The sequence below is a fragment of the Mustela putorius genome, unplaced genomic scaffold (genome assembly GCF_011764305.1).
Source record: "Mustela putorius furo isolate JIRA1106 unplaced genomic scaffold, ASM1176430v1.1 tig00003932_pilon_pilon_pilon:0A:0A, whole genome shotgun sequence".
Classification (NCBI taxonomy): domain Eukaryota; kingdom Metazoa; phylum Chordata; class Mammalia; order Carnivora; family Mustelidae; genus Mustela; species Mustela putorius.
Genome location: NW_025422077.1, coordinates 6012412 through 6025220, shown reverse-complemented (window position 1 = coordinate 6025220; position 12809 = coordinate 6012412). Strand labels below are relative to the sequence as shown.

At 39.2% G+C, this 12809-nt stretch overlaps 1 protein-coding gene across 9 annotated transcripts in view; it reads right to left on the bottom strand.

The window, feature by feature from the left end:
- TENM3 (teneurin transmembrane protein 3) overlaps positions 1 to 12809 on the bottom strand; it is a 436872-nt gene that overhangs the window by 52552 nt on the left and 371511 nt on the right. For all 9 annotated transcript variants that reach the window (XM_013058964.2, XM_045069405.1, XM_045069406.1 and 6 more), the window contains 5 exons: positions 9526 to 9742; positions 8389 to 8508; positions 7494 to 7755; positions 2136 to 2403; positions 690 to 833 (listed from right to left, as the gene is read on the bottom strand). In XM_013058964.2, the coding sequence (XP_012914418.1) occupies positions 690 to 833; positions 2136 to 2403; positions 7494 to 7755; positions 8389 to 8508; positions 9526 to 9742 (1011 nt within the window). The remainder of the gene's footprint in view (positions 1 to 689; positions 834 to 2135; positions 2404 to 7493; positions 7756 to 8388; positions 8509 to 9525; positions 9743 to 12809) is intronic.

Sequence of the window (12809 nt, the reverse complement as noted above, 5' to 3'; positions counted from 1 at the left end):
GGTCAAGTTTTGTAAAATAATTTATATCTCCCGTGATATATGAAATATCTGTTGTCAGAGAATATTCCTTTATAGTATAAGGTTTACTATGAGTAATCCCTCTCAATCCTTGCTTTCTTCTCAGATTATTCCTTTATTTTTCCTAATAATTACAAAGTAAGAGCATATGGAACCCAATCTGAGCAGGAGAACAATTTTTTCTCACATATAATCTAAGAAGAACTGAAAAAAAGTCTACATGCTCAGAATAGGCTAATTACTTAAGGATTAAGATCTATCAGAAATATTTCAGTAAAGTCACGTGGATTTTTTTTTTTTTTTACTTTAAAAAAAGTTCCCCCTCCCTCCATTTTTGGTAAACTTCCTAAAGCACTCTCAATCAATAAGCACTCTGGGCTTATTATAGAGTTAGACACCGCTGGGTGAATCTGTGTGAAGACTACCACATAGAGTACTTTCAGTGCAGCACCAAAGTCATTTACATTCAAGTGGGAGAACTATTTTGGTGATGAATTTATGACGGATTCAAAGTTCACAAGAAGATTAGGTTTTTCCCACCTCAGACTGGTAGAGTCTTTAAAAATCTATCTTTATTTTTTCTACTAATTCTAATCCTACAGCATGCAGAAGATAAAATGTTGCCACAATCTATTCAAGGCAAGTGGTATTAACTACAAACAAGATCTTACCATTCTGAACGTCCAACACATGATGTTTATCTAATGTCCAACCACCCATGTTGGAAGCGTCTAATTCATAGCCTTGTAAAATGGCGGTCCTCTTTTCCCACAGAGTCAGGTCCAGACATGACTCGTATTCGTATCCAACCGACACTGGAATCAAGACAAAGCATAGTACATCTTCTCAACTTTTTTTGATAAAATTTATTTATTGCAATTTATTATTTTGATAAAACTGCTTTTTTCCACAGTTGTGTTCTAAGACTCTATTTCCACTCATTTATGCGTGGAGATTATTTTTATATGAAAAGATCTGACAACACAGAAGGTGTTTTTCTAAGAAACTATCTTCAAATATTATTTTTCTATTGATTTGATCGGAAACTAGTATTTTTTTCCCCTCACACCATTTCTTTCCCAAGGGGTTCACAGCACAAGATGAAGACCAGATTGGGCACCTGGTTAAGCAATTAGATCTGATAAATCAGCCCCAGGTGGTGATCAGATGATAACAACTAAAAATAATATTTGCTATCTGAGTAAGTAGAGCTGTTTAGTTTCCAAGAGTATTAAAAGTTGCACAAAATGTTTATGACAAGTCAGGTTCAATACAGCAGAGAAGATAGTATGATCATGACGACATATTCACATGTTACTATCAGGACTGAACGGTAATGCTAGCTGTAAATTACTGTGAACAAGTCACCAATAAAAAGCTTCAGAGTTCTTATGAAACATGGATTTTAAGATTTAGAACAAAGTGAAAGGAGAAGCAGCAATTATCTGATTGATAGGAACTGAGTCAAACCCAAGTTATACATTAATTTCAGAATAAAATATCTAGAATATTCTCTGGTAAAAATGAATAGAACAAAAAGTATCCATCAGTTTTTGCTGGTCTCAACCTGAGCATGAAGCTAGACCATATATATGTCAACACACCAATCTCTGATCACGTTGTCCCGTCATTCCGTAAGCAATGGGCTTTTAAGAATGTCATTCTACAAAACTGATTCCTAGTCAAAAGAGCTGAAATAATTTTGGGACACAAATATTGTCTATATCCTTTTAAATATCATTATGTGTTGAATCAACCCTATTAGATACAGAGCACATTAAAAAAAAAAGGGTAAGGAAAGCTAAGGAGATAAGTTTAGCAAAAAACAAAAGGTGAAAAAGTAAGCAGGACAGTGAGGAGAAATTGGAATCTCATTCAGAACATTTTTGAAGACAGAATTTCAGCCAGAAAAGAAGGGATATTTTCTCCACATCACAGGGAATACAGTCCCTTTTCCCATGGCAGGTCTCCACCAACCAGCTTAAAATTCCCCAAGGTCCACCTTACTGTCTTCCCATCTGTTTATCCAGTGATTTCCATGGGTGACAGTCGACTTCATGGGAGTTCTGACTCCAAGACAATTATTTTGACGCAGACTATATCGATGTGGAACTTACCAACAGCTTCCGACAGACCATAGACCTTTTGGTTATAGGCGTCTGTTTTATCCCATATAAAAGTATAGGCCAGGTTTGGCGAGGCAGGAAACCACTTCTGAAAGAGTCTTCCTACCACAGCCACCATAAGGTGAACCTTCATTAAATTAAACGGTATGACAGACTGGGTCATGGTGATCTTGAGAACTGACTTATATCCCGCCGCTCTGGAGCTCAAGTAGGAAAGTTTCAAATCTGTTCCTGGAATGGTCGTTTCTTCATGGAGCACCTAGGTGTGCATAAAGTAGAAACTTCAAACTTGGGTCACAGGTGAACCATTAGCTAAAATAGATTTAAAGGAAATGAGCCCAGCAACTGAAATAGGACAGCAAAGACACATCTGAGCTGTTACTTTATTCGATAATTAAAAATAACTCTGCTGCCAGCCCAATTTTTCTCCTCCTCAAAGCTTCTTGTCACTCACTCAAGTTCATCACACCTCAGGTGCTACTTCTCATACAGGACACAGAGCCGACACGCACGGACTTTATTAGCTCATAGTCACAGCAGACTCTGACTAACCCATCGTTCACCCCTGTCATCCTGGAGAATTTGAGCAGACATTTGTAAGATGGTTAGCCCAGAGCAGGGATGCCGTCTGGGCCAAAGTTCTGGCCTATGACAGCTGCCTCATTTAGGGATTAGACCTACATCTATGGCCTTGGCAGCTGAATGGTCACAGCCTAGAAAGACAGGAGTGGGTACAGAAAAGACCAATTCCATTGGGTTAAATTGTAGTGAACTCCATACCCATGCTGAGAGGTAATATAACAGACGCATATTCTCATAATTAGTTAAATGCTGAGCGAGGACTCACTGCTGGTTTTTGATATGATGGTAGATGGACTAAGAGGTCAGAGCTGCATAAATTCTCCCGGAGAGAACAACTAGTATGTTATTGAACACACACACAAGTCCCTCAATGTGTACTTCTTGAGTTGAAACTGGACTGTGAAAAGTTAAAATAATTCCCTGCCTAAGAATGCTCTCCTTTTTAGATTTTAAAAGATCATATTCTTAACCCCACAATTGACCCATCACTGTGACTGGCTCATTGAACATCAACAAATTTATATCGACCTATGCCAAAGTATTTTAGAAATATTACATTATTTTGAAAATGTATTTGTGTAGCATATAACGTCTTTTCCTGACAGCGCAGATGCTAATGACCACTGCTAAGCTCCTATTTGGCTAACAACGGTAGGTTTTCAGAGGTTTACTACCCTATGTATCTTGCAAAGTACAAGGCCATCTAGGCTCAAGACTTTGCACCAAGAAGTCACCATTCTGTCCACCAAGAATTAAATAACATTCTCCAAGATTTCCCCATGTTGGCTGACCAAGATTCATTATTTAGACTGTTAGAAAAAATACATAGCATAGCAATGTAGCGGTGAGTAGAATCCAGTCCTCTTGCAGAGAACAGTTGGGATTGATGGGTTATTTGTCGTCTCCAAATTGCAATGACTGCTGTAGGGCCCAGGACAGTGAGGCTGTAGTGGTCAGTCTGCGTATAAGCGAGTAGCACCAGAGAATGAGCTGAGCAAACCACCACTGTGGCGGGGGGCCAGTGGTGGCGTCAAGAGCAATGGTATGCGGTCCCATGGACGAAGAAGGCATAGCTCTACTCAGCACCAGCTCACAACTGTGGGGTTTTCCTTATGGAACATGCGCACTGACTTCGGCCACAGAGACTCTGAAGCCCAATAGTTTATGGCCGTACGGAAACTTTCTAGAGCCGTTAGACTCACAGAGAACATTACATTTAAGATTGACAGCACTTTGGTGTGGCTGTGGGCTACAGAGTGAATAATGTAAATGGAACTCATTGTTCTTCCATCATTAGGGTGAAATATCAGTGGGTTGGCTTGAAAAATGGATTCTGTGACTCTTGAAATGGCTCTGAAAATGTAAGTGATTGAACCCTAAGGCATATAATTTATTTCCCCTTAATTTATTTTCAAAATACTTTCTCATAAATCGGATAGGTTTTCTATATGTAAGGTAGTCTTTCATTAATTAAATAGATACTTCCAGTGATCTGGTAGGACCTGCTTCTCTAATTCAAAATATCATATGTTATCCCTGATTTTAATAACAGATTATTATCTTTGTCATCATTAACCTACTTCCATGGAACAAATATCTGTAATTTAGTTCATTAAAACATGTGTTTCTCCTATGTAATTTAACTTGACCGTGTTATTTTGCATTAGTGGGAAAAGTACACCCAGCCAGGGAGGAAAAATAAACATCCAGCCTATTTTTTTGCCATCTGTGTGATCTGTAAGCCCCACTCTTCACCCCATTAAATATTCAGTTAGACACTATAATTAATATAAAAGAGGTAATAAAATATGAGACTTACTTTCTTTAATTTTGTTATTTTTGTTTTGTTTTATAGTAAATTAACAAATATTTTATTTTATAATAAATAAAGTTTCATATCCAGTCATTAAAAAAAAAGGAAACTATATCTTGTCAATTCTACCTTCCAAATCTCAGTCTAATCTGTTCCCTCTTCTCCACTTCCACCACCATGCTGAGTGTTGGGCCCTCCCCATCTCAGCGCCGGCTATGTACAGAAACACAGTGAACGGTAGTCAGTTCACTGATTTCTCTGTCTTCTTCTATCAATTACACATTTTGCGTCTTGAGTTAGCTTTAGAGAGATCCGAAAAAGGGACCATGGGCCCCCTGGTTCCACATTGCCTAAAGAATTCAGTACCACTGTGTGGTATTTTGGGGCCACTCATAATCTAGCCCCAACCTATCTCTTACATGCCCTATATTTAAGTAGCTCACCAGTTTTAATACACTATCATTTGTTTTTACCACTGTGTGGTTGCTTTCACATTGTCGTCAATCTGGAATATTCTTTCCCCACTCTGAAGGCCAACCACCTCTGGGACGCCCTTTTTGGCTTCCTTAGGAATAGACCTCTCTTTTGAACATGCAGAGCTCTTCCTTCAAATCTGGATCACATTTAGAATGGTAGGAATCCGTGTCTGTATTATTCTTTTTATCCTTGTAGAGTACCTCATATATGCTGGGCTCTTAGTAAAATTCTACTAAATGTCTGCAGACTGGTGGAATGGAGGGAAAAAACCCAACAGATCCTTCAGGCATTCCTGGAATTGCTGACTATTTGAAACCCATTTCAATGACTCAGTTTACTAAAACTCTGCCACCTATAGACAGAGTCTCGAGGTTAAATCTACTTAAGGAGTGGCTAAGAAGTTCAGAGCTACTGCAAGATGGCCTCTGGGGAGGAAGTACTACATTGCACAAGGTTATAATGAACTTCCAAAAGCTTTAGCTCAAAGCTGGCTTGACGGTTATGCAGTAAATCATTGAGGTGTCTCTTCTGCATTGTATTCGCCTGTGAGAGTTCTTAACCTGTTATCCCAGACCTTCTTGGCTCCTCTTGTCTGCTCTCTATTTGCACTCCTTCCCTAGGGGATCTCCTCCTATGCTTTCTATTTTTCTGTGTCACTAATGACCCCCAAGTTTACGTTTTACTCCCAACCTCTGCCCTGGACTCCGTTAGCACACATCCACTTCTTATCCTGTCAGCCCCAACTTCCTTTGTCCAATCCATCATCATTTCTCCAAACAGAGACTGTCTCCTACCTGGTCCCCTTGTTTCAACCTTTGCCCAATATAGAAGATTCTTAGTGTAGCAACTACAGTGCCCTTTTGAAGAAGGAAACCAGTAGAGGTGCCTGGGTGGCTCAGCTGGTTAAGGGTCCAACTCTTAGTTTTGACTCAGGTCATGATTTCGTGGTTGTGGCATTGAGCCTCGCACTGGGCTCCATACTCAGCGAGGAGTATCTGATTGAGATTCTCTCCCTCTTCTGCCCCGTGCCCCCTCCACCCTCCGCACGTGCTCTCTCTCTCAAATAAATAAGTAAAATCTTAAAAAAAAAAAAAGGCGGCCACGGTCTTCAGTGATTGGTGGTTTGTGTGTCACCCCTTCCCTCAAGCCACACCTGCTGGTCTCTGTGCCACTCTGTGAACAAGCCAAGCATGGTCTTTGCTCGGAGCTTCTGAACTTGCTCCCAGCGCGAACTGCAATATCCTTCTATTTTGGGGCTTATTCTTTCATTTTTCTTAAACTTTCTGCTGAAACATCAACTTATCAAGGAGGCCTTCCTGGACCACACTTTGCAAAACTGTACCTCCGTCAACTGACCCTGTTTTATCTTTGAAAAGTAAGTTGTATTCACAAGCTGACATACATTTATATGTATGACAACATTTTTTGTCTCTCTTCCCATTAGCTCTAAAGCTCTAAAGCTCTTTGAGACCAAGGAGCTTTGGTCTGATTGGCTTACTGCTTCGCTCTATTCTAACAATGCCTGGTGTCAAATAAATATTTCAAGAGCGAATGGGACAAAGCTGCTCTGTGCTGCTGTATTTTAGAACCAGCATATTTCTCGGGTGTTTGGGTGGCTCAGTTGGTGAAGCGACCAACTTGATTTCGGCTCACATCATGATCTCGGGGTGGTGGGATGGAGCCCTGTGTCCAGCTCCATGCTCATGCCCCTCTCCCCTGCTCAGTCTGTCTCTCTCGCAGATAAACCTTTTTTAAAAAAATAAAGACCACATAGTTTTACTTAGCCACTTATGAATAAAGTCCAGTATTCTTTTACCTAATGTCCTATCTTTAAGACCCCAAGGTTTTTCTAATTGGACAGAAAGAGGAAGGAAGACAATCTCCAGATATTTCAGAAGATAAAAGGAATAGTGAAAGTCTGGTTATTTTTAGAAAAGTTATATAGTTTTTTCCCCCCTGAGGGGAACAGGCTTTATCATAAACTGTTAGAATGTAAGACTTAATACCCAGTTTTTTCAGATAAAAATGTCTTGAGAAAATTAATGAACATTTGCTGCTAAAAATCATCTTTTCTGATCACTTTTTTAACTTATAATTATAATTTAACAGAAAGTCATTGACAGTAATGACCACGTATAACAGCACTTGTTACCCTGTCAGTAGGACATAAGGAGCATATTGGTATCAAAACCTTTTTCCAGTGAACAAGTACATGAATGAAGATGTTATTCGCTGTTGAATTTAAGCTGTTAGCTACAACTAAATAAATATATACAGACATAGTATAGCCTGAACAAAAAAAGTTTTTTGAATATATCTTTAGGAAATAACTAGATATCCTACACACATTCTGTGTTTCAGTCTGTGGAATGATTTAGGATGGTGCTGGAATTCTGAAAATCCTTTTTTAAGATTCTTTGGAAACCACATGATCTGAAAACAGTTTCCTTACAAGTACCGCCGCTAGAACATCCTACCTGTGTTTCGGGAATAATGGGGCTGTCTTCAGGAGAAGATCTGAAAAACGTAGATAAAGGAGACGCCACGATGATGGGATTTGGCCTCACAAATCCACTCAGATCACAGCTGGGAATGTCATTCTCTTCCTTCTTCATGACGAGGGTATCCATCACATAAAAGACATTCCATGGAATCCACACGGTATGGTACTGAGTGAGGAATGGGGAGCGTTCGAAGACCAAAGTAAGAGAGGCCCCGCCATTTGCCACCAAATCAAACCTAAGAAAAAACAAGATGACTTGGTGAATTATTTGATCCCACACCGCTTCCAACAACACTTGGCTCCTTAAATAAATTCGCTTTACAAAGGAAACCAACTTTTCTCCCAACCCATATATGACAGAGTTGCAAATCTACAGGAATATTAAAGTAACTATTCAAGGAACACCCAGACTAAGATTTACCTTTTACTAAGATTTACCAATTTATTAACATCTTTCCAAATTTGCTTTATCACTTGATCTTAGCCAAAAGGCCGAGAAGCGATCAGAATTGCTTTATCTGCCCACCTACTTATTTTTTTTCAGAACCATCTAAGCTTAAGTAGTAGGTGTTATGGAAGGTCACTCCTAAATATTTCAACATGAATCTTCTCAAACGAAGAAAATTCTCCTACAAAACCAGAACACCGTTATCATGTCTTAGCAAATGAAATCAATTTTTAAGGAGCTACACGAGCCTGTGACTTTAAGTCTCTGCCACACACACCGTCACAGAGTTCTGGAGCCCATTAGTTGATGCGGTTCTATATTAAAAGGGATAATCAAACATCCTGGGAGATATAAGAATGCCCAGTTTTTATACTGAGAATATTTCAAACAGAGGGAGTGCCGTGGGACTAACTTAACTCACATTCCATCCTGGCGGGTAATAGTGTATCCATATTCTGGGTAATGGAAGAACGAGACATTTACTCCAATAAGTGGAGTTCCGTCAGCAGTTAGTACTTGGCCCCTGATGACGGATGCAAGGCTGTGGGAAAAGTAGAAGAATTAAAACGAACATTCGTCTTCTCGGGCCCACATTATCATGATTTAGAGATAATTCAACCTAAGCATAAAATAACACTGTCACACACACTTGTTATTCACAAAAACCAGACCCAAAGAGTCCCAAGACAATGCCCCTTTTAATTCAGCACAATTCACATTCTCTAAATGCCTAGTGTTTACCCGGGGTTTTAATTTGTTGCAATCTGCGTTTTGGAGAGTTATCAAGACCCATAATTTAGAGATGGATTTTTAAAAATTATAAACTGCACTTTTTCATAAGTCATATATCTGGCGCTTACATGAAGAAAAGTATACCTTCCAATTAATTCCAAGGCAATCCGTAAATCTGCAGGGACCAAGAAGTATAAGATTTAAAGGGGCAATAAGGCACATTTGTGCAACAACTTTTAATCAACTGCTGGGTCTAACTGCATTAATGCTGTTAAATTACGGCAGATCCAGGAGTTCTAGTGTAAATCATCTTCTTTTACTCAGCGAGACACAGGACACCTGCTTTCACTTACTGGTTTATTTTCAGGTCATTACTGCTCTGCAAAGCACCAGTCAAACAGCTTATGCAATCTTATTGCCATGCCGTTAGCAGTTCCATTACATTAATTCATAATTTATATTATTTAGCGAGCTCAGCTAAAAAAAAAAAAAAAGCTCACTTCTGTTTTGCCTTTTGGGGTCTTTTCACTGCTTCTCTTGAAACATTTCCAACTGTGCTAACAAAATCAACTAGTTAAATGAAGATTTATTGACTCCTTAATGGGATGTCCTGTTACGGCTCAGGTACTGAAATCGACAAAGCACGTGAACTGTGTCAAAAACGCCCGAGATGCGAAGTTTGGTGAGGGATTTGCCTAAAGAGGAAAAACTGCGTTGAAAGGCAAAGCTCGCTCCTCAAATTCACAGTCCTCAGCATTTTGTCTAACGTGCACGGAACTACTGATAACATGGCTACAAATCGACATGAAGGAGAAAAGGCATTAACCTCTTATTGAAAGGGCTCTCTCCAGGTATGACATGGGTGCTATCGGACCCTATAAGAAAACTGATTCGGTCGTAGAAGGATTTGGCGGCTTGCTGTGAGGGGGACTGCAAGCTCTGGCTGATGACGTCCTGAGGGTCAGGTAGTCCGCGGCAGTAAGGCTGGTTTTGGCAGGAGCTCTGTAAGCAGCAGTCGGGGTCCATACAGTCAACGAGCCCATCTGCAGAGAGAAGTGCAAGCCGGTCAGAGAATTCCTCTTCGTATGTGTTTTGTTCGTTGGCTCATTTTCTTTCAGATCCAGGGAATCTTCCTGGATTCTGAGAGTGATTTCTATGAGGCACGCTTTTTGGAAAGACTTGGCAGCCTCTTTCACGTGGAGTAAATGTTTGGATTGGAGATGGCGGATTCTGAGCAAGAAATTAAAAATTGCTGATTGGAATAATCTATTAGGAGTAGGAAGGACTACAGATTTGTTTTAATTCTAATTATGGATGCCTTCTCTATTTTAGAGAAAATGCAGTCAGAGTTAACACAGGGAGCACCATGGGTCTGTGGTTTTGGACCTATGTAGGGTGAAGTTCTAAAATTTGGGGAAAGGTCAGAAAATGAATGTCTGTGAAGTGAAGCTAATACAATTCAAGGTACAATGGATGAGATGAGCCAACCACTTTTCGAGGACATAGCTTTCTCCAGGAAGGTAAAGTATGTTCCAGATAAAGTGAAGGCATCCCTCAAATGTTGAACAGGACCCTGAGCCCCTCATAGGACGGCCACAAAAATGGAGGTGTTACTTTAAAATGTGAAAATGTTAAGTGAGTTGGAATATTGGAAATGACAAGAAGCCCACCACAAGAAAATTGACCTACAGTGCTGGTGACGTGAAAAGTGTAATGGATAGAAAGAATCTGCTAGCGCCTTCTCCAGGAACATCAAAAGGAAACCACCTTCCACGGCCCATGTAAGTATTTTGTTCAAAACATAAACCAACTCATTAGTGGACAAGAGTGTTAGGTTACAATGACTTAGTGACATTATCCCTTAAGATCATTCTCTCACTGACCAGCTGAAACATGGATTTTGATCTGCTTGGCAATGACTTTTCTCAGTATAGATTAATAAAAACATTAGTTTCTGAAGACTTTAAATCACTCTTGAGAGATTGGACACATGGTCTTAAAATCTTCAAACCCAAATCTCAAGTCTTAGTATGACCTTATTATGGCAAACCCAGTTGAAAATATCTAGTTGACCTACATATTTTATTTACACAAGGGCTTTTCTAATAACTTCTATTTGGAAAAAAAAAAAAAAAAAAAAAACAAACCATACTAGCCACGAAGCTGTTTTGGCTTTAGGCCACTCTTATTAATAGAATATAAGTTTGCCCCTTCATTATCTGACAGCAAACCCAGATGCAAGAAGATAGACTAAATTGAGTTAATGTGGTCCAGTCTAAAAGTAGGTCAGCAACAACACAGGTAAGGTCAGAACCAAGATGAGAGGCCCTGGATCAGCGTCCTTAGGTCATTTTGCCCACCTGAAGCAGAATTGTAGTGAACACTTGTGAGTTCTCTCAAAACTCATTTCCTCTTCTTTGGGCAACAGCTGTACACTTTCATTTCCATATCCATCCATCCCCACCGCTCAGTCTCTGTGCATTTCCCCCTTCATGTTTGGTTCAGAAGTGTCCATTTGACCTAACTTGTCTCTCTGGAGTGAATTTCAGGAACCGTCTGCAGAGACTCCCCTTTCCCTCACCCCCACCAGTTGGAGCTGTAAGGCTGTGAGGTTGCGACTGCTGCCTCAATCCAACTGCTCTTATAGGAGAACCTCCCAAACCATGTAGCTGTTGAAGAAGCAGAGCCAAGAGCTGGAGAGAAAAACAAGAGGTCATCGTGGCATCTTTAGGGTTTTTGCAACAAGCTGCACCTGTGATCCCAGGCTTTTCAGTTGTATAAATCAAGCCATTCTCTTCTTCTTCATGCCTGTGTGGGTTAGGTTTTCTGTCACTTAATACCGAAAGAGACTTAGTTTATCTAGTGAAAACAACGAAAAATCCCTTCACTATTTCCCTTGTAGTTGAAAAACAAGCTTAATACATGAATACTTGAATTAAATTTAGGGTGTTGGACTCCTTTTACATATTTTAATTTGTTACCATGATGGGTCAGAATTTCTGACCAGCAGATCTTCTTATATATTGTGTCTTTATGATAGTTACATAACTTTTATGTAGATGTCTGTTACATTTTTTAAAAAAATGTGTTAATTATTTGAAAATGTAGTTTTACTCCTTTGATAAAAATTTAAATCATGTTTTAAGCAAATCAAGTGAAACTGAGCTTTGAAATTTTATATAAATTTATCAAAATACTTTCTTAGCCAAAAGGCCACGAGGATGAAAAATATCTCTCAATGTTTCCCTGTATTTCTGGAAGAAAGCTAAAACTATGCTACAGGCTTACTTTTCACAAAGCTATAATAATGTAATACATTGTATATTTTTTTTCTGTGTCTCTCTCAAAGAAATAGAAAGAGTTATTAAGACTTGGATTTTTAAAGTAGTAGACTATTGAACTAATGCTCCAGTATCATTTCTGGCTTCAAAAGAAACCAATTAAAAAATAAAGCCCCTTCAGTAACAATCTATGATTATATATAGAGACTATAAGGAATCTTCAGTTATGTGTTTTAGGATATATTTAAGAGTTCTCACTTCATGACTTTTGAATGGGTGTGTGTATGGTTGGGAGAATTATTTAACACAAATATTTTATCTTCTCGCAGGTTTTTCCCTTGAATTCATTCTTTAACCTAAATAGAAACAACTCACTAGAGAAAGGACTTCCAATTATTATATTTTATCTCTGTTAATCTTACAAATTAAAGATTAGATGCCCTCGTCCCCCCCTCCCCCAACCACGCCACAACTCCAGTATTTTCCTTTAGGCAATAGGTTGCCGAAGAGGAATGTTCACATGTAGTCATTCATCTTTGTTAGTTTATAAAAAGCAAATGTACATCTGGCGTGTCGTCTGCGGGTCATAAGACTGCAAGAGATTGACACCTTCTGAACTAATCAGCTGGAAATGCATTTTTACAAGCCTCTCTGCTAACATCAATCAGACAAAGAATCTCATTTCAACAGCCAAGATGCAGGGACACACAGTTTGTTATTTTTCTGCAGAGTTTATCAGTAACTTGCCCAAGCAAGTGACGGATGGTTATGAATCTGGCTCCCTATAACTTGAGAGAACATTTTTTCATTCTTTGTGCTTACATAGTAG